Below are 23,400 nucleotides of genomic sequence, written 5' to 3'. Positions count from 1 at the left end.
TATATATAAGTGATATATGTCGCTGCTTGATTATACCACTGATAAAGATAGCGTTTAATACATCCTGAAATTGGCTATAGACAATTGTACAAATATCAGATTATTAGGAACGTGTGACTATGCTTGTGTACTCATCACTGTCATCATGTCAACATGTCATCCGATTACAGGTAAGTTGTGAATTAAAGTTATCACAGGTAAGCTGCAGGGTTCCTTTGAACTGTAACTAGGATACTTAGATCTACAGACTTTCCTGTACTGGTATTGAAGATACATGTATAAGTTAGAGGTAAAGCCGTCCATGGCCGGAGAGAGGTATCATATAATAGTAAGATCAAATCATATAATGAACAATTATCATATAAGGCAGCTTTGGCGTTCCATATCCGGGCGTGCGTGTTATTTGGTAAGATATATGAACTGTTTCCGGTCTCTGTGCTATGCGAGTACAGTGTACGAATAATACACATATATATTTGTTCGGCTTATCCATAAAGTTTTTTAATTCTTTACATAACACAAGAACAGAATGATTTATCCTAAAAATCAGAGACGTGTATTTCACATATAAAATGCTCTGTCACATTGGGGTGGATGAAAATACCATTTACACAGATCGACCAATCAGCTGCGTATATCTGTGTGATTGACAGGTTACCGTCAGACATCCGCCAATTAAATGTAGACACCCCGTTTGATTGACAGATGTACTTAACATTATACTTATTCTCTGTATTGCCTCCAAAAATGAAGAGTACATAGGAATACAGAACATATATGCAAAGCATTCAGTACAATAAAATAATAAACATTACATATAAACACATTATATGTATGAATTTGTATATAAAGTGCAAAATAAATAGATTATTAGTGTACAGTGAACCGGACGCCGATAGTACGGAAAACCAGGGAAAACGGAATAGCACGGGGACGGATTTCCGTAACGTTATTTGTACTCACCAGTACGGAAATTCGGATTCCGAAAACCCATTTTGGGAACGGAACGTACTTTTTATTAGTAAATTTCCCGCAATAATCCGGACGATTTTTGCATCACGAGGAGAAAAAAAGGTCGGGGCAAGTCACCCGTGTCGAGTCGACAGCTGTACAGATTCTCGCTTGACACTGTGCGTGGTCAAAGCGACCGCAGCTAGGTCATAGCCCCGAGTGTTTTATAATAAGACTTCATGCACTAACATACTGTACGTGATACGATAATTAATCAATCTCAAATACATGTAATAAATTTATGATCGGTATTTAACATCATTAACACTTGTATTGGGTAAAACCGTTACGTGAAACCAGAGACCTATATACTATATATAGGTCTCTGGTGAAACGAAGACTCATTGAAAGGTGCATGTTATTAATTACACACATGATACATTTACGTATTAGGCAGTGATCACAAGAACGGGTTAATTACACACAAATTAGTTAATAGTGTCTGATACCTCTGATCCACTTAATGTTTAGTTTAGTTTATTTCCGAATGTAGCACAACATAAAGGAATTACATAATACATAAACGCACATTACAATTCATTTGAACAAGACGGCGGAGAACACAACCGATATAATTATAATTTATACCATTACACACATGTAATAACGAAACAACGTCAAAAGCTAACGTTGCACAAACGTTTGACATGAAACGTTCTCAATACGTTGTAGGAAAGTCCCGGACGTTGTGACCGGAATAGGACGTTTTCCGGACGTTCTCCGAAAGTTTTGTGTCCACTGGGTCTGGTCAAATTTCGCTCTGACAGTGATTGTGCAACCGGACAACTGGTATGCGTTTCGGACAAGCAAGTGTCCACCCTATATCGCGGAACAGCGCGAGTCTTCACGGCCTATCGTGTAGTGGTTGCCCACTCAATATCGCGGATCGTCACGAACCACGGTATCGCGTGGATTTTTCATATGTCCACGTGATTCGGTGGACTGTGACGGATCACGGTATACCGTGAATGCTCGTGGACAGTCTTGCCCACGCATGTCCCCCCATTTCGCGCATGAGTGGATTAAGCAACGTCCACTCGAGCTGTACATGTAGATTTTATTTTTTTTAAACCAAAACTATGTCGGTTGAAGAAAGGTTCAGAGTTCGATCCTTTGGGAAGGCACCTTTATTGATTTACATAACAGTGTATATTTTGATTGATGGATCTATAAAATAACCCCGATGAATGATTTCCTCTTTTGGAAGCGTTAATACATTTAACATGCCTAAGCTTGAACCGTCAATAAGTAAATACCAACTCAGTGCAATAATACTAATAGTACTTTTTTTCTTTTCTTTTTCTCTTGTAACCTACATTAATATATATAATGTGTAGGTATTCTTCCATGTAGATCGGCCGGGAAGTAATAGTATTTCGAATTCCGGATTAAAAATTTGTCCGTTTTTATTTTTATACTTTCCCATATGATTTCCGGTTCTTTGAATGAAACATCCGGCGCGGGAAGGCGTTCTGAAAATATCAACAAATGCTTTGTCCACATAATAATCATCACATCGACAGAATTGTGATTAATTAATGCATCAGTTAGGATCCTCACGGGTCTTTTTACTATGTCAACAAGAGGCATAAAATTCCAATACACCGTAGGAGAATGCGTCCTCTGTTTCGAACCTGATCCAACAAAAGCCAGAGTTTTATACGACGCGAAGGTCTGCATCAGTTTTTCAGGTTTTGAAACGAATCTATCAAGCATATATTTCACTTGTTCATTTGTTCATACCGTAGTATGTTAATAGAAAAAAAACATGATATCGTGATTGTCAGCAGTACCGTGTTAGCATGTGTATACTGCTCCCCCTCCTTTCAGTTTCAATAACCATTGAACCAATCCAGATATGTTTCCGCATGTGAAAGTGTTCATTCTTAACAAAAAGAAACATTAAGACATAAAAGTTAAAGTTGATCAGAAACCATGTTAAATACTTGAACAATGGTTGATTATATTCTATTTTGTGCTAAACAGATGAAGAGTGAAAAAGATTGGGAATTTATTGCATGTCAATATTAATTGATCTGGGTACTTCATAGATTTGTGTGATAGTGTGTATTTAGCATAAAATAAGGCTGGTGCTGAACAAGACACTAAAATCAGATAGCATTGCATTAATTTGATCAATATATTTGAAATTTCAGAAATGGACATTAAAATTAATATTGGACCCATTAAAATCAGCATTACATTATAATTACATTTTTAATGGGTTCTAAAATGTTTAAAGTAGTTAATTGTTTGAAATCCATCCCAGAATAAAACCCCATTCTTTATACATCGCTGTTAGTATGTGTAATTTCTATGAGTTATGATGTTAAACAGCAACATTTATTTGCATGATATTTCAGTTATAACTCCTAGATAAAAAGTTTTGAATGTCTTGAGAAAATGAATCTGTGTGAATTTTCAGCAAAAACATTTAGCTGTGTCAGATGACTTCACACTGAAGTAATTGAAAAGCAGAGAATACTAAATAATGAATATTGTGTGTAAAATAATAACAAGACCAAACACATTAGGAAATGAAAGCATTCACAGTTCAAGGGAGGTAACTCTCCTTTCTTGGCATGCCAATGTAGATCGTACTAAGCTGACCTAGCTTGCATATTATTTGCTCCAGATTCTAGACCAAACTGTTATCAAAGACCCCAAGAATGGAGGAAAAACACCAGCTTACCACATTCACTTCCAAGGTTGGAATAACAGGTAACTAAAAATTTGATGACATTACTTCTGATATGCTGATTGTGTATTGAATGTATGTGTAATAATAAATAAGAAATGTGTGATACAAAGTTTATAATAAAAAAAAAAAAAAAAAAAATTAAGCCACATGTTGATAAAACTGACTTCATTTTGGATTTTTAGTGTAACACACCGGGTATCCAGTAGACCCTTGAGTGTGTTTTTGACTCCCCAAAATGATGTCTGACTCTGGTTTGAAAGGACATGTCTATATCTAGTTGACATGATTTGATGCTTCAGATTTCTGAGAAATGGTGATTTGCTTTCTGAAATTGCTAAAAAGGGTCAACTTGATGCCCTGGCATACATCTTTATGAATGATGACCCCTCCAAACAACATGAACATTGAATAATTTGGACTTGCTGGTCATATCATTAAAATATATTCATGTATATTACCTCAATATTTTCGACAGCTGGGACCGCGTTGTGGTTGAAAACCACATTCTAAGGAATGATGAGGTCAACAGAGTATTGATGAAAAAGTTGGCTGACATCACAAAAAGATAGTGAGTACAACAAGTGGAAGGATTTTATTTCAAAAACTAAAACATCAAGTACTATACGTTATACTTCATCAAGAAAAATGAGCAATGATATCTAATTGACAGGCCAAGTCAGCTTCACTGTTAACATATATACAAAATGAAAGTAAATCAACCAGTCAGTCTATCTATACATGTACTTTGTTACATGCATGTACAGAAGTCTTTTGGCCCCTCTGACTATATTCAAATATTGTAAAAGATAGAAAAAAAAAATTTAAAACTTTAATACTTGATTATCTACTACATGCATAAAGCTCGTAATGCAGTATCCATCATCCATTTAACGATCATGTAAGATGTAAATATTTTGATAATATTCTTTCATCAAATTTATAGTCGCATCAACAGAGCCAGAAATCATAGAATTGACCAGATTTTAAAGGAAGCCTTTAAAGGGAAGCCCCCATTGATGGACTATAGCAGTGACTTCAGCGATGATAATGATGATTGTGATGACGATGACACAGAAGTGGACACTGAAGATGGAGACGAGACAGATGAGACAGACAAAGAAAATGATCGGGTGAAAGACAGATCAACCAATGGGGACGCAGATGTTGATGTAAGTTAACTGTCTGCCTTTTTAATTGTAATGTCAAAAAGTAGAGTATTTAAGCTGTCTGAGGTCATTATCAGAATTTACTCACAGACTCAGGTGGTAGCCAGGAAAAGGTGTGGGATAATACTCCACAGTGAAGCCCGACTTAAAAAAAAATGTTCATATTATTAATATGAATAGAATCAATAAAATTTGATGAGTAAGTTTTTTTTTCTGAAATGTACAAGTATCAATGATAATTGAATTGACTAAAGAAATCATAATTTCAAAGCTGAATTTCAGTTGTACATGTAATGTGGTTAAGATGGGGAATATCTGAAGTAAAGAAATAGCTGCACTATCTATACCTGATAAGGCAAACTTCTGTATCAGTAGTCGGGGCTATTTCTGATGGCTTTTTGGAACTGTTAATCAATATTATTTTAAATTTAAGCAAAATTCCCAAAATTTGCTGTTTACCCCTGAGAAAATCTTTCCCAATTCGTCAATTTTCTTTCAAAACGTGAGACAAAAATGCCCCATCCCAAATCAATGAGAAAAAGCCCTGCTAGTAAAAAGAAATATGATGATCCAGGGTAGATGTATTAACATTTTTCATGTCTGTTACAGAGTGTAGATGGTAGTGAGAGTAGTAGTCGAGGCAGTGGTAAATCTGAAGACAGGAAGGTTAGTGATGGCCATTTAAATCAATGGTTCAGTACAATGAAGTTTTATATAACACTGAAATTACTGTATGTGACATATTTGAAATTGGCTGTACTTAGCTTAATATCACAACTGATGTGACAACAGAGAACTTTCTCTTCACCAGTAGCTCATTCAGAGAGTATAACACTCGACTGGTAATATATGTAGGCCCTGGTTAGGCATCTGATTAAGACACTTTGTAATCACAGTTTTAAAGTCATAACCAGTTTTAATCTTCAGTTGTTTTGACAGTGGATTTGATTGACAAAATGCTGCAATTTTGTTTTGTATCCCTTTTAAAATTTTTGAATGACAATAATATTTAAGTATTTTAAGTTGTTTTTTTATTTTTGTATCTCAACACACCAAACTTTGACTTTGAGCAGAAGCAGACTGTAGAACTGGACATCCCTGAAGTACTGAAGGAAGTTTTAGAAGGAGATTACATAGCTATCAACAAAGAATCTCTGGTGTGTATTTAAATTACCAGTACATTTATTTCAGACAATACTGACATTAATATACATTTAAGAAAACTCTGACATTCTATTGTATTTCAAATACCTAAATATGAGTGAACTTTTTCAAATTTACCATCACTATATAGACTGTCATTTATGGTGTTTCTAGAAAGGAAATTGTATTGACTTCTAATGTAAGTATGTGCATGTATCATACAATATTTTTTCTGCTTTACAATTGCATACAGTTAGTACAACTCCCAGCTGACACAAATATAGTTAACATTCTGGAGGGTTTTGTGAAGACATTCTGTATAAATCTGCTGTGTGGTACCCCGGAGAAGGGGAAGGCTGGAGCCACAACACACATACCTTTTGACAGAAAGTAAGCTAATTGTTTAAAATCCTAATTGTTATGATCATCTTTTTGAGTCTGAAAAAAAGGACAGTGTTGTTGAAACTGTGGAGTATCTTGAACATTTTAAAATCTAAGTGATGATGTAACACCCTACTATTCCTTAATGATTATTTTAAAATCTAAATGACACCCAATAATTCATTTTAATGACTATTTTAAAATCTAAGTGACGATTTTACGCCCTACTATTCTATAATGACTATAACACCTGTTCAGGGAGAATTCCTTTTCTCCCATCTTACCTTTCATAAATAACAGAAGTTTGATATCTTACAGCCATGAAGGTACATGTATTACTACAGAGGACCAGTTCCTTATTGTAGTCAGACTGGTTCTTCATTGTTTGTATGTCATATATTGTGCACATTCAAACTTGAACTTCTTTGTCATGATATGTGTTTGAAGTGAATATGGATATATTGATTTGTGTGACAGTATTTTGAAGTGAATATGGAAATGTTGATTTTTGTGACAGTATACCCCTTTGTAAAGAGTTGGTGGACGGATTGAGGATCTGTTTTGACCACACCTTACCACTAGTCCTACTGTATGCCTCGGAGAGGGACCAGTACAAGAAGCTGCTTCAGAACAAATTTAGACCCAACCCAGAGTCAAAAACAAACAGGTAGTCATTGTGTGTATATTTAAAATTTATATTGGAAATTCTAATTTTGAATGTTGATATTTATCCTTGACAGTAGCAATGAGTATATATATGTATATATCTGACAAAAGTAATGAGTATCCCTGTATATATCAGACAGTATTGATGAGTATCCCAGCCAGTACACTGTCCCTGTGTCCTGACCTCATCCTAGGACTGTGTGTGTAATGGTCAGTACAATGTCACTGTGTCCTGACCTCATCCTAGGACTGTGTGTGTAATGGTCAGTACAATGTCACTGTGTCCTGACATCACTCTAAGACTGTGTGTAATGGTCAGTACAATGTCACTGTGTCCTGACCTCATCCTAGGACTGTGTGTGTAATGGTCAGTACAATGTCACTGTGTCCTGACATCACTCTAAGACTGTGTGTAATGGTCAGTACAATGTCTCTGTGTCCTGACATCACTCTAGGACTGTATGTAATGGTCAGTACAATGTCCCTGTGTCCTGACATCACTCTAGGACTGTATGTAATGGTCAGTACAATGTCTCTGTGTCCTGACATCACTCTAAGACTGTAATGGTCAGTACAATGTCCCTGTGTCCTGACATCATCCTAAGACTGTGTGTAATGGTCAGTACAATGTCTCTGTGTCCTGACATCATCCTAAGACTGTATGTAATGGTCAGTACAATGTCCCTGTGTCCTGACATCATCCTAGGACTGTGTGTAATGGTCAGTACAATGTCTCTGTGTCCTGACATCACTCTAAGACTGTGTGTAATGGTCAGTACAATGTCCCTGTGTCCTGACATCATCCTAGGACTGTGTGTAATGGTCAGTACAATGTCTCTGTGTCCTGACATCACTCTAGGACTGTATGTAATGGTCAGTACAATGTCTCTGTGTCCTGACATCACTCTAGGACTGTATGTAATAGTCAGTACAATGTCTCTGTGTCCTGACATCATCCTAGGACTGTGTGTAATGGTCAGTACAATGTCCCTGTGTCCTGACATCATCCTAAGACTGTACGTAATGGTCAGTACAATGTCCCTGTGTCCTGACATCACTCTAGGACTGTATGTAATGGTCAGTACAATGTCTCTGTGTCCTGACATCACTCTAGGACTGTATGTAATGGTCAGTACAATGTCTCTGTGTCCTGACATCACTCTAAGACTGTGTGTAATGGTCAGTACAATGTCTCTGTGTCCTGACATCACTCTAGGACTGTATGTAATGGTCAGTACAATGTCTCTGTGTCCTGACATCACTCTAAGACTGTGTGTAATGGTCAGTACAATGTCCCTGTGTCCTGACATCACTCTAAGACTGTGTGTAATGGTCAGTACAATGTCTCTGTGTCCTGACATCACTCTAGGACTGTATGTAATGGTCAGTACAATGTCTCTGTGTCCTGACATCACTCTAGGACTGTATGTAATGGTCAGTACAATGTCTCTGTGTCCTGACATCACTCTAGGACTGTATGTAATGGTCAGTACAATGTCTCTGTGTCCTGACATCACTCTAAGACTGTGTGTAATGGTCAGTACAATGTCTCTGTCCTGACATCACTCTAGGACTGTATGTAATGGTCAGTACAATGTCTCTGTGTCCTGACATCACTCTAGGACTGTATGTAATGGTCAGTACAATGCTACCTATCTGCTTCAGCCTTCAGTCACCACTGATAAAGACTCCAATGTCAAAAGTAAAACAGTTCCAAGGTTCAGTTTCTACGACCCCAGGAACTGGAGATTCCTCACCCAAAATTCCAAAACTCTCGCCAAAAGTGTTTAAGCGTGAGAAGATTGAGTTTGATGTTGCTCCAAAATCAGAAGAGGTAACTCCTCGTAGACTGACCCGCCAGGCAGCGCAGGACTCTGCCAAGAAATATCAGACATTTCCGCAGGAAGCAACCTCATCTACAGATGAATTGGACATTGAAAGACGTGGGGAGGTTACTCCAAACAAAAGACGTGAGACTAGACGGAGAAAGTGCAGTGAAAATTCTAACTCCACTCCAGTCGCTATAAAGGTTGAGTGTGGTTTTGAGGGTGGAGAGGGGGGAGGTTCAGGAGTAGTGTCCCGCCGAGCCGACCCACCACCACCTCTCCTTATCCCAAGTGTCATCTCAAACCAGGCATCTGGACAGGGAAGTGTGGACAGTAGTGGGGACAGTGTCCAGCCAACTGGACGTGAAAATATTGTAGAGAGCGTGCTGGCCTGGAATCTTCTCCCTGATAAAGAAATAATCAAGATTCCACCTTACCCTTCTCTAATATATGGGGCTCATCACCTCCTCCGACTCTTTGGTAAGTGTATGTGGTATGTCACCTCCTCCGACTCTTTGGTAAGTGTATGTGGTATGTCACCTCCTCCGACTCTTTGGTAAGTATATGTGGTATGTCACCTCCTCCGACTCTTTGGTAAGTATATGTGGTATGTCACCTCCTCCGACCCTTTGGTAAGTGTATGTGGTATGTCACCTCTGACTCTTTGGTAAGTATATGTGGTATGTCACCTCCGTCGACTCTTTGGTAAGTATATGTGGTATGTCACCTCCTCCGACTCTTTGGTAAGTATATGTGGTATGTCACCTCCTCGGACTCTTTGGTAAGTATATGTGGTATGTCACCTCCTCCGACTCTTTGGTAAGTATGTGTGGTATGTCACCTCCTCCGACTCTTTGGTAAGTATATGTGGTATGTCACCTCCTCCGACTCTTTGGTAAGTATGTATGGTATATCACCTCCTCCAACTCTTTGGTAAGTATGTATGGTATATCACCTCCTCCAACTCTTTGGTAAGTATGTGTGGTATGTCAACTCCTGTGAGTCTTTGAATTGAAATAAAAACTTAAGTGTTGTGTATATAAGCATGAAACTTAGTTTTACTCTCTGGAATTCCAAATTTAGCTTTGAAAAGAAGATGCTAAAGTGGTTGAAGCTCCTAAATATGTCCGCTATAATCAGTTTAATGGTGATTTGTATTTCTTAGGTAAATCAAGATTACAAACATTGTGAAAAAAGAAAAGAAATTAGAGTAAAAATTTAGACAGATATAAAAGTATTTAAAATCTGCTCTTTCATAGTTATAAAAATATTTATTGTTTTGTATTCTAGTGAAGCTTCCAGAACTGATTCTTGGCATGGATATGGAGGAACAAAAGCTGAAGGCCTTACAGACTCTGCTGGAACATTTTATTGAGTGAGTAGTACAAAGGTTGATCAGACAGAATTTAATGTTTTAATCTTTTAACTTGGCCAAATTTAAATATAGACCTTCTTACTTATGGCATATCTTTACAGTATATCATTGATAAAAACTTGATTACTGGACAAACTAGAACACTGTATTTATCTTGAAACAAATGCCCTCCCCTAGCGTAAAAGTACAGTATTAGTTAAACATTACAGTGAGCAAATACCACATTTATCCTAAAACAAGCCCCCACCTATAAGATATAAAAGCGTAGAAATAAAGTTTGGGGATGACTTAGCTGTTGAAACACTTTTAGCTGATTATTTTAAAATGGATGATTGTGAAAAAATGCAGAAGGCTTATTTGTGGGGAGGGGCTTATTTGAATATTCATGTGTAGATATGGTACAGTTAACACTCACTATTAGGATATCTCCCTGTTTGATAACTATTGAAATCCACCACCATATAAAAGTTTTATTATATCCCATCCATCGTCGTATAAAAGTTTTATTATATCCCATCCATCGTCGTATAAAAGTTTTATGATATCCCATCCATCGTCGTATAAAAGTTTTATTATATCCCATCCATCGTCGTATAAAAGTTTTATGATATCCCATCCATCGTCGTATAAAAGTTTTATTATATCCCATCCAGCGTCGTATAAAAGTTTTATTATATCCCATCCATCGTCGTATAAAAGTTTTATGATATCCCATCCATCGTCGTATAAAAGTTTTATTGTATCCCATCCATCGTCGTATAAAAGTTTTATTGTATCCCATCCATCGTCGTATAAAAGTTTTATTATATCCCATCCACCACCATATAAAAGTTTTATTATATCCCATCCACCACCATATAAAAGTTTTATTATATCCCATCCACCACCATATAAAAGTTTTATTATATCCCATCCAGCGTCGTATAAAAGTTTTATTATATCCCATCCATCGTCGTATAAAAGTTTTATTATATCCCATCCAGCGTCGTATAAAAGTTTTATAATATCCCATCCATCGTCGTATAAAGGTTTTATAATATCTCCAATAACCCATACAAATACAGATATCATTAAGTATAAGTTTCCATTTACCCATACAAATACAGATATCAGTAATTACAAGTCTCCATTATCCCATACAAATACAGATATCAGTAATTACAAGTCTCCCTTAACCCATACAAATACAGATATCAGTAATTATAAGTCTCCATTAACCCATACAAATACAGATATCAGTAATTACAAGTCTCCATTATCCCATACAAATACAGATATCAGTAATTACAAGTCTCCATTATCCCATACAAATACAGATATCAGTAATTACAAGTCTCCATTATCCCATACTGATATCAATTACAAGTCTCCATTAACCCATACAAATACAGATATCATTAATTTGAAGTCTCCATTAACCCATACAGATATCAGTAATTACAAGTCTCCATTATCCCATACAAATACAGATATCAGTAATTACAAGTCTCCATTATCCCATACAAATACAGATATCAGTAATTACAAGTTTCCATCAACCCATACAAATACAGATATCAGTAATTACAATTCTCCATTATCCCATACTGATATCATCAATTACAAGTCTCCATTTACCCATACAAATACAGATATCAGTAATTACAAGTCTCCATTATCCCATACAAATACAGATATCAGTAATTACAAGTTTCCATTAACCCATACAAATACAGATATCAGTAATTACAAGTCTCCATTTACCCATACAAATACAGATATCAGTAATTACAAGTTTCCATTTACCCATACAAATACAGATATCAGTAATTACAAGTTTCCATTAACCCATACAAATACTGATATCAGTAATTATAAGTCTCCATTAACCCATACAAATACAGATATCAGTAATTACAAGTCTCCATTATCCCATACAAATACAGATATCAGTAATTACAAGTCTCCATTATCCCATACAAATACAGATATCAGTAATTACAAGTCTCCATTAACCCATACAAATACAGATATCAGTAATTATAAGTCTCCATTAACCCATACAGATATCAGTAATTACAAGTCTCCATTAACCCATACAAATACAGATATCATTAATTACAAGTCTCCATTAACCCATACAGATATCAGTAATTACAAGTCTCCATTAACCCATACAAATACAGATATCATTAATGATAAGTCTCCATTAACCCATACAGATATCAGTAATTACAAGTCTCCATTAACCAATACAAATACAGATATCAGTAATTACAAGTCTCCATTAACCCATACAAATACAGATATCATTAATTACAAGTCTCCATTAACCCATACAGATATCAGTAATTACAAGTCTCCATTAACCCATACAAATACAGAAATCATTAATTAGAAGTCTTCATTAACCCATACAAATACAGATATCAGTAATTACAAGTCTCCATTAACCCATACAAATACAGATATCAGTAATTACAAGTCTTCATTAACCCATACAGATATCATTAATTAGAAGTCTCCATTAACCCATACAAATACAAATATCAGTAATTACAAGTCTTCATTAACCCATACAGATATCATTAATTAGAAGTCTCCATTAACCCATACAAATACAAATATCAGTAATCACAAGTCTTCATTAACCCATACAGATATCATTAATTAGAAGTCTCCATTAACCCATACAAATACAGATATCAGTAATTACAAGTCTTCATTAACCCATACAAATACAGATATCTGTAATTACAAGTCTCCATTATCCCATACAAATACAGATATCAGTAATTACAAGTCTCCATTAACCTTCAGTTTAGTTACCACATATCGAATATCCTTCGTAAAAATTTAAGACAGTATATAACAATATGAAGTATGGATATATTGTTGACATCATAAATAAATGACATCATATGTGAAAGGCTACATAAACTGAAACAGACCAAATTACCACAGGGTGTTATTTAAGTACAATGTACTATTGAAACATATAAAAGAGATTATTGAATCATTGCTTTATCGTTGTGTGCGCCATGGTAGCTTAAATACAAAATATCTCATGAACTCCTTAAAAGATAAAGTTTTCTATTTACTCCCTAATATGGCACTGTATGGCTCTAAACTTGATAAGATTATGGTTATCACTGGTCGGGGTCAAAGGTCACATTAGGGCTGGGAGGGGCCTCTTGCATTTGTAATTTACAGGTTTATATAAATATTGCAATAATAATTACTGTTGAAGTTTTGTAGGAAGTTTTCTTTACCTATTTAATTTCTTCCTTTATTTCACTTTCACAGTTACCTGGTGGAAAGAAAAGACGATTTGTTCCCAGACGTGTCCTATGAGTCACACTGAGTCAGAAAAGACAATTTGTTCTCAGACGTGTCCTATGAGTCACACTGAGTCAGAAAAGACGATTTGTTCCCAGACGTGTCCTATGAGTCACACTGAGTCAGAAAAGACGATTTGTTCCCAGACGTGTCCTAAGAATCACACTGAGTCAGAAAAGACGATTTGTTCCCAGACGTGTGCCATGAGTCACACTGAGTCAGAAAAGACAATTTGTTCCCAGACGTGTCCCATGAATCACACTGAGTCAGAAGAGACGATTTGTTCCCAGACGTGTCCCATGAATCACATTGAGTCAGAAAAGACAATTTGTTCCCAGACATGTGAGTCAGAAAAGACAATTTGTTCTCAGACGTGTCCCATGAGTCACACTGAGTCAGAAAAGACGATTTGTTCCCAGACATGTCCTATGTGTCACACTGAGTCTCAACACTGGATCAGAGAATCTGTTTTCATTGACATCATGTTGACTGTACAGTGTCAAATGGAAATTGATTTCTTTCTTATCACTTATCTGGATCTGACTTTTTTTGGTGGGGAGGAAGTGAGGGGGTAATTGGTGGGGAGGGAGTGAGGGGGTCATTAGGTAATTGGTGGGGAGGGAGTGACAGGGTTATTGGTTAATTGGTGGGGAGGGAGTGAGGGCGTCATTGGGTAATTGGTGGGGAGGGAGTGAGGGGGTTATTGGGTAATTGGTGGGGAGGGGATGACAGGTTTATTGGTTAATCAGTGGGGAGGGAGTGAGGGGGTCATTGGGTAATTGGTGGGGAGGGAGTGACAGGGTTATTGGTTAATTGGTGGGGAGGGAGTGAGGGGGTTATTGGGTAATTGGTGGGGAGGGAGTGATAGGGTTATTGGGTAATTGGTGGGGAGGGAGTGAGGGGGTCATTGGGTAATTGGTGGGGAGGGAGTGAGGGGGTTATTGGTTAATTGGTGGGGAGGGAGTGATAGGGTTATTGGGTTATTGGTGGGGAGGGAGTGAGGGGGTCATTGGGTTATTGGTGGGGAGGAAGTGAGGGGGTTATTGGGTTATTGGTGGGGAGGGAGTGAGCGGGTTATTGGTTAATTGGTGGGGAGGGGATGAATGGGGTCTGTCTTTATGTAAATACAGTAAATTTATGATTATTAGAACTGATTATTGTAATGTTATGTAAGAGGACAGGTACCCCGGCCGGTCCTACCCATAAGTAAATGTTATGTAAGAGGACAGGTACCCTGGCCGGTCCTACCCATCAGTAAATGTTATGTAAGAGGACAGGTACTCCGGCCGGTCCTACCCATAAGTAAATAATGTTATGTAAGAGGACAGGTACCCCGGCCGGTCCTACCCATAAGTAAATAATGTTATGTAAGAGGACAGGTACCCCGGCCGGTCCTACCCATAAGTAAATAATCCATCAGTGTTAAACTACAGTTTACTTTATTGATGTTCAGTTTCCATGTCGCAATATCTGTAGTAATTTTGTCAGAAGTAGAGTTCCTGTTTTGACTTTATCAAGCCTTTCTGTAGATTGTTTCTGAACAGTATTATACTTATATCAAGTTCTTTGTGACAAAGCTTGTCTGTGTGATATGGTACATGTATAAACCAGACCCCAGGATTATGTCCGGGACTCAAATGTCATATTTTCTATATCATGAATATAACAAATCTCTTAAAAATCTATGTATCTATGTCAATATTTGGATAATTCCATGCGATGTCAGTATATCGATTTGGTTGTTATTGTGTTGCCAGGTACACATACATGTATATACGAGTCTGGGGGATGTGTAGAGTTAACCACCAATTAGTTCTCACCTCTCATCATGTCTGGAATGAATTTTTATATGTATTATAATAAATGTCAAAATTAGAAACAATTGTGAATGTTCCCAATTTTCATACATTTGTAGAAACAAGAATGTTACCATAGATATAGAATCCTTTCACATTTACTAAAAAAAGTAACACTAATTACTATACAGGAGCCAGAGAACAGTACCAAAAGGTGAGGTCTTAAGATTATTATTGGGCATTTCCCTATTATTACTGGAACTTATAAACACTTAGATCTCGTCTTTTTTATGAAAAAATTAAGTATTGCTTATTTTCATGCTAATTATGATCAATTTTGTTTTGTATTTGTATTTTGTCAGAAAATCATATCATTATACATTTAAATTCATTACCGTATCTACTGGTACTGATTATTGAAAATTAAAATAATATGACTGTACATGTATATTCAGTTATTACTTTCGATGAAAAACAACCATAGCACAATTATGATTTATGAAATACAGTGTACATGTATCTGAATAGAGTCCTTTGTTTAAAGGCGACTTCATTACCAGGTATGTGTCAAAAGTGCATTGATTATTATAACCGCCTTTTGTCAGTCGTCAACGTGCGTCCATAAGCAGTTTACATTTTCGACTTCTTCTCAATAACCAAAAGGCTCAGGGTCATTAGGAGTACATGTACTTCAAAAATTGTTCAAATGAATGACCTAGCCCTATTTCAAAGGTCAAAAGGGTTTAAATGTGTTAAAACACTAATGTTTTCTCAATAAATAGATACCATGGCCATATCATTAGTCAATTAGCATGCTGGGATGAATAACTGCAAAGTGTATTCAAATGAACAAACCTTGATCTACTTTCAAAGTCATAGGTGAGATATGTTAAATCTGAGTTTAAAAGCAAAATATTGTTTATCTGTATACCAGTACATATCAGAACTTGAGTGACCGATAAGGCCAATGGGCCTCTTGTTGTTATAGTGTATTTAAAGGGGCCGCGGTGGCCGAGTGGTTAAGGTGTCCCGACACTTTATCACCAGCACTCCACCTCTGGGTTGCGAGTTTGAAACTGGCAGTTGCCAGGTACTGACCATAGGCCGGTGGTTTTTCTCCAGGTACTCCTGGACTTTCCTCGACCTCCAAAACCTGGAACGCCCTTAAATGACCCTGGCTGTTAATAGGACGTTAAACAAAATAAACCAAACCAAAGTGTATCTAAACTTTTTGTGAGTTCTTGTAAACCACAGCCCTTACCAGAATGAAAAGTATTTACCACCATGGGGAAAAAAACAATTCATTAAATGACTGATTTCTTATCTTGTAATTAATTATCAATGTTTTGGTGTACTTACCATTTATTTGTTGACATGTTCGTTGCTAGTGGTATTGACTATTAGTTAGGTATGCTTGTTAAGACTGTTTAAGAGCCATAAAGAAAAATTCTACATTCACAGAGTGACAAGTACTTGTAATTGATTTCTGTACAAACTTGTTTTATCTCCTGATTTCTGTACAAACTTGTTTTATCTCCTGATTTCTGTACAAACTTGTTTTATCTCCTGATTTCTGTACAAAATTGTTTTATTGTATGATAAACTGTTGTCTCTTGTCACTCGGGTCTGAAGTTTTGTTGATTTTGTAGGTTGCCAGGGCTCAAAAAGAAAAATGAACTTAATATGATGTTACAGCACTAGTTTGTGTAGTCTGTCTTATGAACCTCCATAGGACCATTAGTCCAGAATAACTATCGATTACATATACTGATCAACTTGTCATGGCCCTAGTTTCATCAGCTTTCCTAGAACTGGAGTACTAAAGTAGGTAAAGACCTAGGATAAGGAAGGGTTTAAGTCGTATTTTATCTCTAAATTCTTTAATATTCCTATCCTTTTATTTAACTGTGAATTTCCCTTTTCCATCCTTTAGAAAACTACCTTGATATGATTATGAAAATGTTTTACTTTCAATTGATGAAACTGTTGCTACATGGAATTTGCAATAATAAGGAAAGTTTAGATATCCAATCAGTTTTTTAACAGTATTTATGTTGGAAACAATAAGAGCATTTTACCAAACTTCATATCAAGGGAAACTTTAGGCACAAGTAACCTGAGGTTTTTAATCAAGGTCACTACAGCGTAAAATACATAGAAATCCAGACTGTGGGATAAACACAGCGAAATATATCAACTTCATTTAGGTATTAACTCTCATCTCTATCAACTGATAGCAGCACACAGGATCTTCATTTTGGAAATGAATTTGAACTGGCTGAGATGGTAACTCCATAAATGTTCTAGTCCAATCAGGAAATCAGACCCTGGCTGTCGGTGAATATATTATCCACTGTACACGTCATGCTACCATTGTACTGATAGTACTAGGCTGGTTACCAGTGATTGTAGCACCTGTCGTGAGGTCCTGGGTTATTACAGTAGATATTCACATCAACATGGTACATATGGATGAGATTTCACTCCCACGGGAGAGAAGTATATGAATTATTGCATTGAAACCTGTCTGTATGAACCCACAGGGACTAGACACGTTCATATGACCCAGCAGAATGATGAACCCACAGGGACTAGACACGTTCATATGACCCAGCAGAATGATGAACTCACAGGGACTAGACACGTTCATATGACCCAGCAGAATGATGAACTCACAGGGACTAGACACGTCCATATGACCCAGCAGAATGATGAACCCACAGGGACTAGACACGTTCATATGACCCAGCAGAATGATGAACCCACAGGGACTAGACATGTTCATATGACCCAGCAGAATGATGAACCCACAGAGACTAGACACCTTCATATGACCCAGCAGAATGAAAAAGAAACCCTATATCACTTTATCGTCAATAATTATAACTTTTCACAAGCAAATTTGTGGAATTTATATCCCCTGTTTTCATGACATATTGTAGGTAAACATTTTTGAGGTTAGGAGTAAGCATTTATTAAATTTTTATCTGTCAAATATCGAAATTATTCAGTCTTTAAAAGTGATATTTTTCGCTAGTAAAAAATATCACTTTTTCTGATTTGACCAATCAAAACACTGCTTACAAACGACATTGGGAGAAACTTTAAAGCTGCCCAGGTAGATTTTGCTATAAAAATGAAATGAACAGAATATCTAACATTATCTTCAGTGATACCAAATATATTTCACTCGTGTTCCTAATATTTTGATATTTTCCACTCATGCTGCTCACTTGTGAAAAATATCAAAACATTAGCCGGGCCCACGAGTGAAATATATTTGGTATCACTGAAGACACTGTCATTATAGCTCGACTGAATCTAGATTCTAGCTGTTGAGCCATAATGTATTGCTTGAAACTCGAAGAAAAATTTACAGAAGTTAGGTATTTTATTGAACATGTATTACTGGATAAAGTAAACTAATTTTGCAAGACTTCTCATCTGCCATTACCAAACCTTATCGCGAATTTGAAGACTTTCATAAACTATTTGGGAGAGATATTTAATAGAAAATAACAATGTTTTTCATAATCTAAGGGACGATAACTTTGTTACTAAATAGAATAAGCAGAAAACAAAATTAATCAAGGGGCCATAACTCTATCAAATAATGTCTGGCAAAAGTGACAATCCAACTTGGATGAGCCTTTAAGGCATTTAACCTTGTTATTAAGTTTTATCTTGTTATCAAGTCTGTTCACAACTATATCAGGGAAACAGCAGGAAACGTTTTTAGTTCATCAAGGGACCATAACTAAAAAATAACATCTGGCAAAAGTAGCAATCAAGCTTAGCCAAGCCCTTAAGGCTTGAAACATTGTAACCAACATTTGTATGGAAATGAAATTTGACAGACGAACAAACCAAAATTAATATCCCAAATTTTCATAAAAGTGATCTAGGGTCGGACCATAGGTTACATTTCATAAAAGTTATCTGGGGATCGGACCATAGGTTACTTTTCATAAAAATTATCTGGGGATCGGACAATAGGTTACTTCATAAGTGATTTAAGGATTGGGCGATATAGGGTCACCTTTTAATAAAAGTTATTTAGGGATCAGACCTTAAGTTACTTTTCATAAAAGTTATCTGGGGATGGGACCATAGGTTACTTTTCATAAAAGTTATCTGGGGATCAGACCATAGGTTACTTTTCATAAAGTTAAATGGGGATCAGACAATAGGTTACTTTTCATAAAAGTTATCTGGGGATCGGACCATAGGTTACTTTTCATAAAAGTTATCTAGGGATCAGACCATAGGTTACTTCTCATAAAAGTTATTTAGGGATCAGACCATAGGTTACTTTTCATAAAAGTTGTCTAGGGGTCAGACCATAGGTTACTTCTCATAAAAGTTGTCTAGGGGTCAGACCATAGGTTACTTTTCATAAAAGTTGTCTAGGGGTCAGACCATAGGTTACTTCTCATAAAAGTTGTCTAGGGGTCAGACCATAGGTTACTTTTTCATTCTTCTGTGTCATAGGAACATGTTGATTTCTGATTATGAACCCCAACAAGACTAATATTTCTATTTTGAAGTTTCCACCAAGTCCAACTGCTACTATACACAAATTGTTGTACTTTATCAACAACACAAGGCCAAAAAAATATGAAAAAACTCTTTTATTGCAGCACACCACATACATGTAAATAAAACACAGGTATTTAGACTACAAACATTCAACAACCTTGGAATTCTACAAGTACAGTATATACTTTTAACATGCATTTCAGATCATGGATATGGTTAAATATATATAAATGCATGCTCCAATCTATCTTTGATGTAATGTGAAATCTTCACTACTTTACCACTTTTTTCAGTTGCTGAATTAATTTATAAATAGAAGATTAACTATGTGCTGGTAACTCTCCTCATTATCATATTTACCAGCTAATATATTTTGTCATCATATTTACCAGGTTATATATTTTGCCATCATATTTACCAGGTAATATATTTTGTCATCATATTTACCAGGTTATATATTTTGCCATCATATTTACCAGGTAATATATTTTGTCATCATATTTACCAGGTAATATATTTTGCCATCATATTTACCAGATTATGTATTTTGCCATCATATTTACCAGGTTATGTATTTTGCCATCATATTTACCAGGTTATGTATTTTGCCATCATACATATGTATTTACCAGGTAATATATTTTGTCACTCCTTATTATCATATTTACCAGGTAATACCTTTTGTCAGTCCTCAAACCATCTGTTCATCCATTAATTCTCGCTGTCAATTTCCAACAAGTACCAATTCAGAGAAAACTAACGACAGTGAGTTATATATGTTTCCATTGTTTCAATAACTTTACCAATTTGACAGATTTTTACCATGTAGATTTATGTTGGAACATTTTTTCTCAAATTTCAAAATATGTTAATCAGATACTACGAAGAACAATTTTACTGGATTGAATTAAGTCCCCTTGATGTAATTACTTAAAAAAATTTTTTAAATGTTTTGTTACTGACAAAGATACAAAAAGTAAACAAAAAGCCGTATATTTATTATACGCCCGACGAAAGACGGGACGTATTATGTTATCATGTTGGCGGGCGGGCACATATGGTGTCCGGACCATAACTCCAATACTACTCGACCCAGGCTCTCCATACTTGACACAAATATACATCTTGATGAGCCGGAGTGTCGCATACCAAAATCATGCCCCTTACCCCCGTATTTGCGGAGTTATTCCCCTTTGATGATTTTGTAATTACTCACCATTCACTTAATAATGATATTAGGAGGCTGATTCTTTGCAAAGAGTTTCTTTTAATGTATATATTCTGTATACTGTATAAATATGTGAACTAATTTTTGTGTTGTTGTGTCTAAACCAAGGTTTCCCATATTTGCAGCATATCTACATCTCATCATTTAAAGTTGCCCTTCTGTTTCGACTACACACCATTATGTGTATCAATATCTCCTTCCAACTTTCCAACAATGATACTTCATTTTAAAGCATTACAACCTGTGAAACTACCCCCTTCCAAGTGTCAAATATTGCGGCGGGCGTATGTTGTGGACCTCCAACGGGCCCTTGTATATATATGTACATGTATAGACAACTTTATGACTCGTGCCCTGACTGGGCCTTGAACTCGCAATCTATGGCACCCAATCCCCTAGCCAGAAATACCTGTGGCTTATACCACATCCACATTCTTATATACTGTTTTCTGAAACCTGAATTTAGAGATATGTCCCTGACAATATATATATACACATGTATGTATACTGTACTAGGAGTCTGAAACAAAACAAACATTCAAGAGACACTTACATACAAAATCATTGTAGGGATTACAGTTTAATTAGCCCTGAGTTTCCTCTGGCCCTGACACCATGTCTAGACATGGTGTCAGGGCCAGAGGAAACTCGGGCTACAGTTTAATATTGAGAGCTATGTCCCTGAAAAGATCACATATGAAATGACAAAATGAGTACAGTAGCCTTCTGATGGTATCCCAGGCCACTAAAGGGAATGGTGCAGTACTTGATTTAAACTGTAAAATATATGCAGTCACATGAAATCTTTTGATGACACCAAATGTAAAATTGTGACCTACTTTAGTAGGTCGTAGACAGACTGCTAATATTTTTCTTAATAATCATGTATTTTGTGTCCAACAATTGTAGATTAGACACAGCGTCTATCCTAGAAAACCTCTTGAATGTATAATAATATATATATATGGCAACCCACAGGTAGAATTTATAAGAAATACTTCTACCTCTTCAATTCAGAACATAGCTGAAGCAAAAGATTAGTACTGTTACCGTACAGAAAATATATATATAATTTTTTTTTTTAAACCAGCAATATGTTAAATTCATAAGTACAATTTCTTACATTATACAGTGTATATCCAAAAATGTATGTAACAAAAAAACATTTCTAACAAAAACAGACAGCAGGAATGAACTTAAGTACATTGTAAACACAGACTGGAATGAACTTCAACAAACAGATAAAATATTAATTCATCTGTAAGTACACAAAACTATCACAACAACGGTATCGCAGGGCAGAAAAAAATATGCCCATCGAATGTCATATATCGTTATATACCAGAGTACTACAGGCCAGAACAATATACACCCGTCGAATGTCATATATCGTTATAGACCAGAGTACTACAGGCCGGAACAATATACACCCGTCGAATGTCATATATCGTTATAGACCAGAGTACTACAGGCCGGAACAATATACACCCGTCGAATGTCATATATCGTTATAGACCAGAGTACTACAGGCCGGAACAATATACGCCCATCGAATGTCATATATCGTTATAGACCAGAGTACCACGGGCCGGAACAATATACGCCCATCAAATGTTGTGTATCATTGTATACTATGAAGTTAGTAGCTATCTGGCATGCTATAAATGTCACTTTTCACTACATAGTCAATAAACAAGTATTCAAATCTTTAACATCAGAAATTGACAGCAACAAAATTGGAAAAATAGTTTAAACAGATTTTTTTCTTGGGAAACGCAGCTTTATATCGTGACTAATGCATTCTAAGGGCCAAAGAAATTGGTCGAAAAGTACAGGAGGACTTCTCAGACAAACATCAAATACTCAAATAAACAATATAAGGGAAATAGCTTTCGCAAAAATCATTGAATCAAAATTCTTTTCAGGGAAACGCATCAACATATGATTATAAAGCCTAACAATTTACGAAGAAATTTATTGAAAAATGTAGACGATCTCCAGGTGAATAACTTTAGCAAAAACAGTTGAATTGAAATTCTTTTCGAGGAGATACAACTTCATATCAGTATCATAATGTCTTCCAAGTTTCAAAGAGGTCGGTAAAAAAATGGAGTAGGAGATTGCCAGATAAAATCAATTATTGAAATAAATAACTTAATCAAATTTCTTTTTAAACAAACACAATTTCATGTCAAGATTATAAAGCCAGCCAAGTTGCAAAGAAATCAGTAAAAAAAAAAATTATTTAAG

General features: G+C 36.0%; 1 protein-coding gene and 1 long non-coding RNA gene across 2 annotated transcripts; both read left to right on the top strand.

Annotated features, from left to right (window-relative positions):
* The first annotated feature begins 2,449 nt into the window (after positions 1–2,449).
* On the top strand, positions 2,450–14,032 carry LOC117328755 (male-specific lethal 3 homolog). The gene is made up of 11 exons (XM_033886282.1): positions 2,450–2,683; positions 3,647–3,732; positions 4,188–4,280; positions 4,656–4,881; positions 5,488–5,544; positions 5,952–6,035; positions 6,275–6,411; positions 6,920–7,069; positions 8,734–9,374; positions 10,185–10,269; positions 13,555–14,032. Exons 1-11 carry the CDS (start codon positions 2,585–2,587, stop codon positions 13,610–13,612), a joined length of 1,716 nt encoding a protein of 571 aa, XP_033742173.1. The 5' UTR covers positions 2,450–2,584; the 3' UTR covers positions 13,613–14,032.
* A 625-nt stretch (positions 14,033–14,657) lies between these two features.
* On the top strand, positions 14,658–16,039 carry LOC117328756. The gene is made up of 2 exons (XR_004533040.1): positions 14,658–14,768; positions 14,916–16,039. It is a non-coding gene; the product is annotated as an uncharacterized LOC117328756 (long non-coding RNA).
* The last annotated feature ends 7,361 nt before the right edge of the window (positions 16,040–23,400 follow it).

The sequence above is a fragment of the Pecten maximus genome, chromosome 6 (genome assembly GCF_902652985.1).
Source record: "Pecten maximus chromosome 6, xPecMax1.1, whole genome shotgun sequence".
Classification (NCBI taxonomy): domain Eukaryota; kingdom Metazoa; phylum Mollusca; class Bivalvia; order Pectinida; family Pectinidae; genus Pecten; species Pecten maximus.
The sequence above is the reverse complement of the archived record's forward strand: the minus strand, read 5'-3'. Positions and strand labels throughout refer to the sequence as shown.

Excerpts from the sequence above, each read along its gene's own strand:
- LOC117328755 (XM_033886282.1), top strand. The coding sequence starts at position 2,585 with ATGTCAACAAGAGGCATAAAATTCCAATACACCGTAGGAGAATGCGTC. Across the intron at positions 3,733-4,187 it reads TTCCAAGGTTGGAATAACAG|CTGGGACCGCGTTGTGGTTG; the intron begins GTAACTAAAAAT and ends TATTTTCGACAG. Across the intron at positions 4,882-5,487 it reads ATGGGGACGCAGATGTTGAT|AGTGTAGATGGTAGTGAGAG; the intron begins GTAAGTTAACTG and ends TGTCTGTTACAG.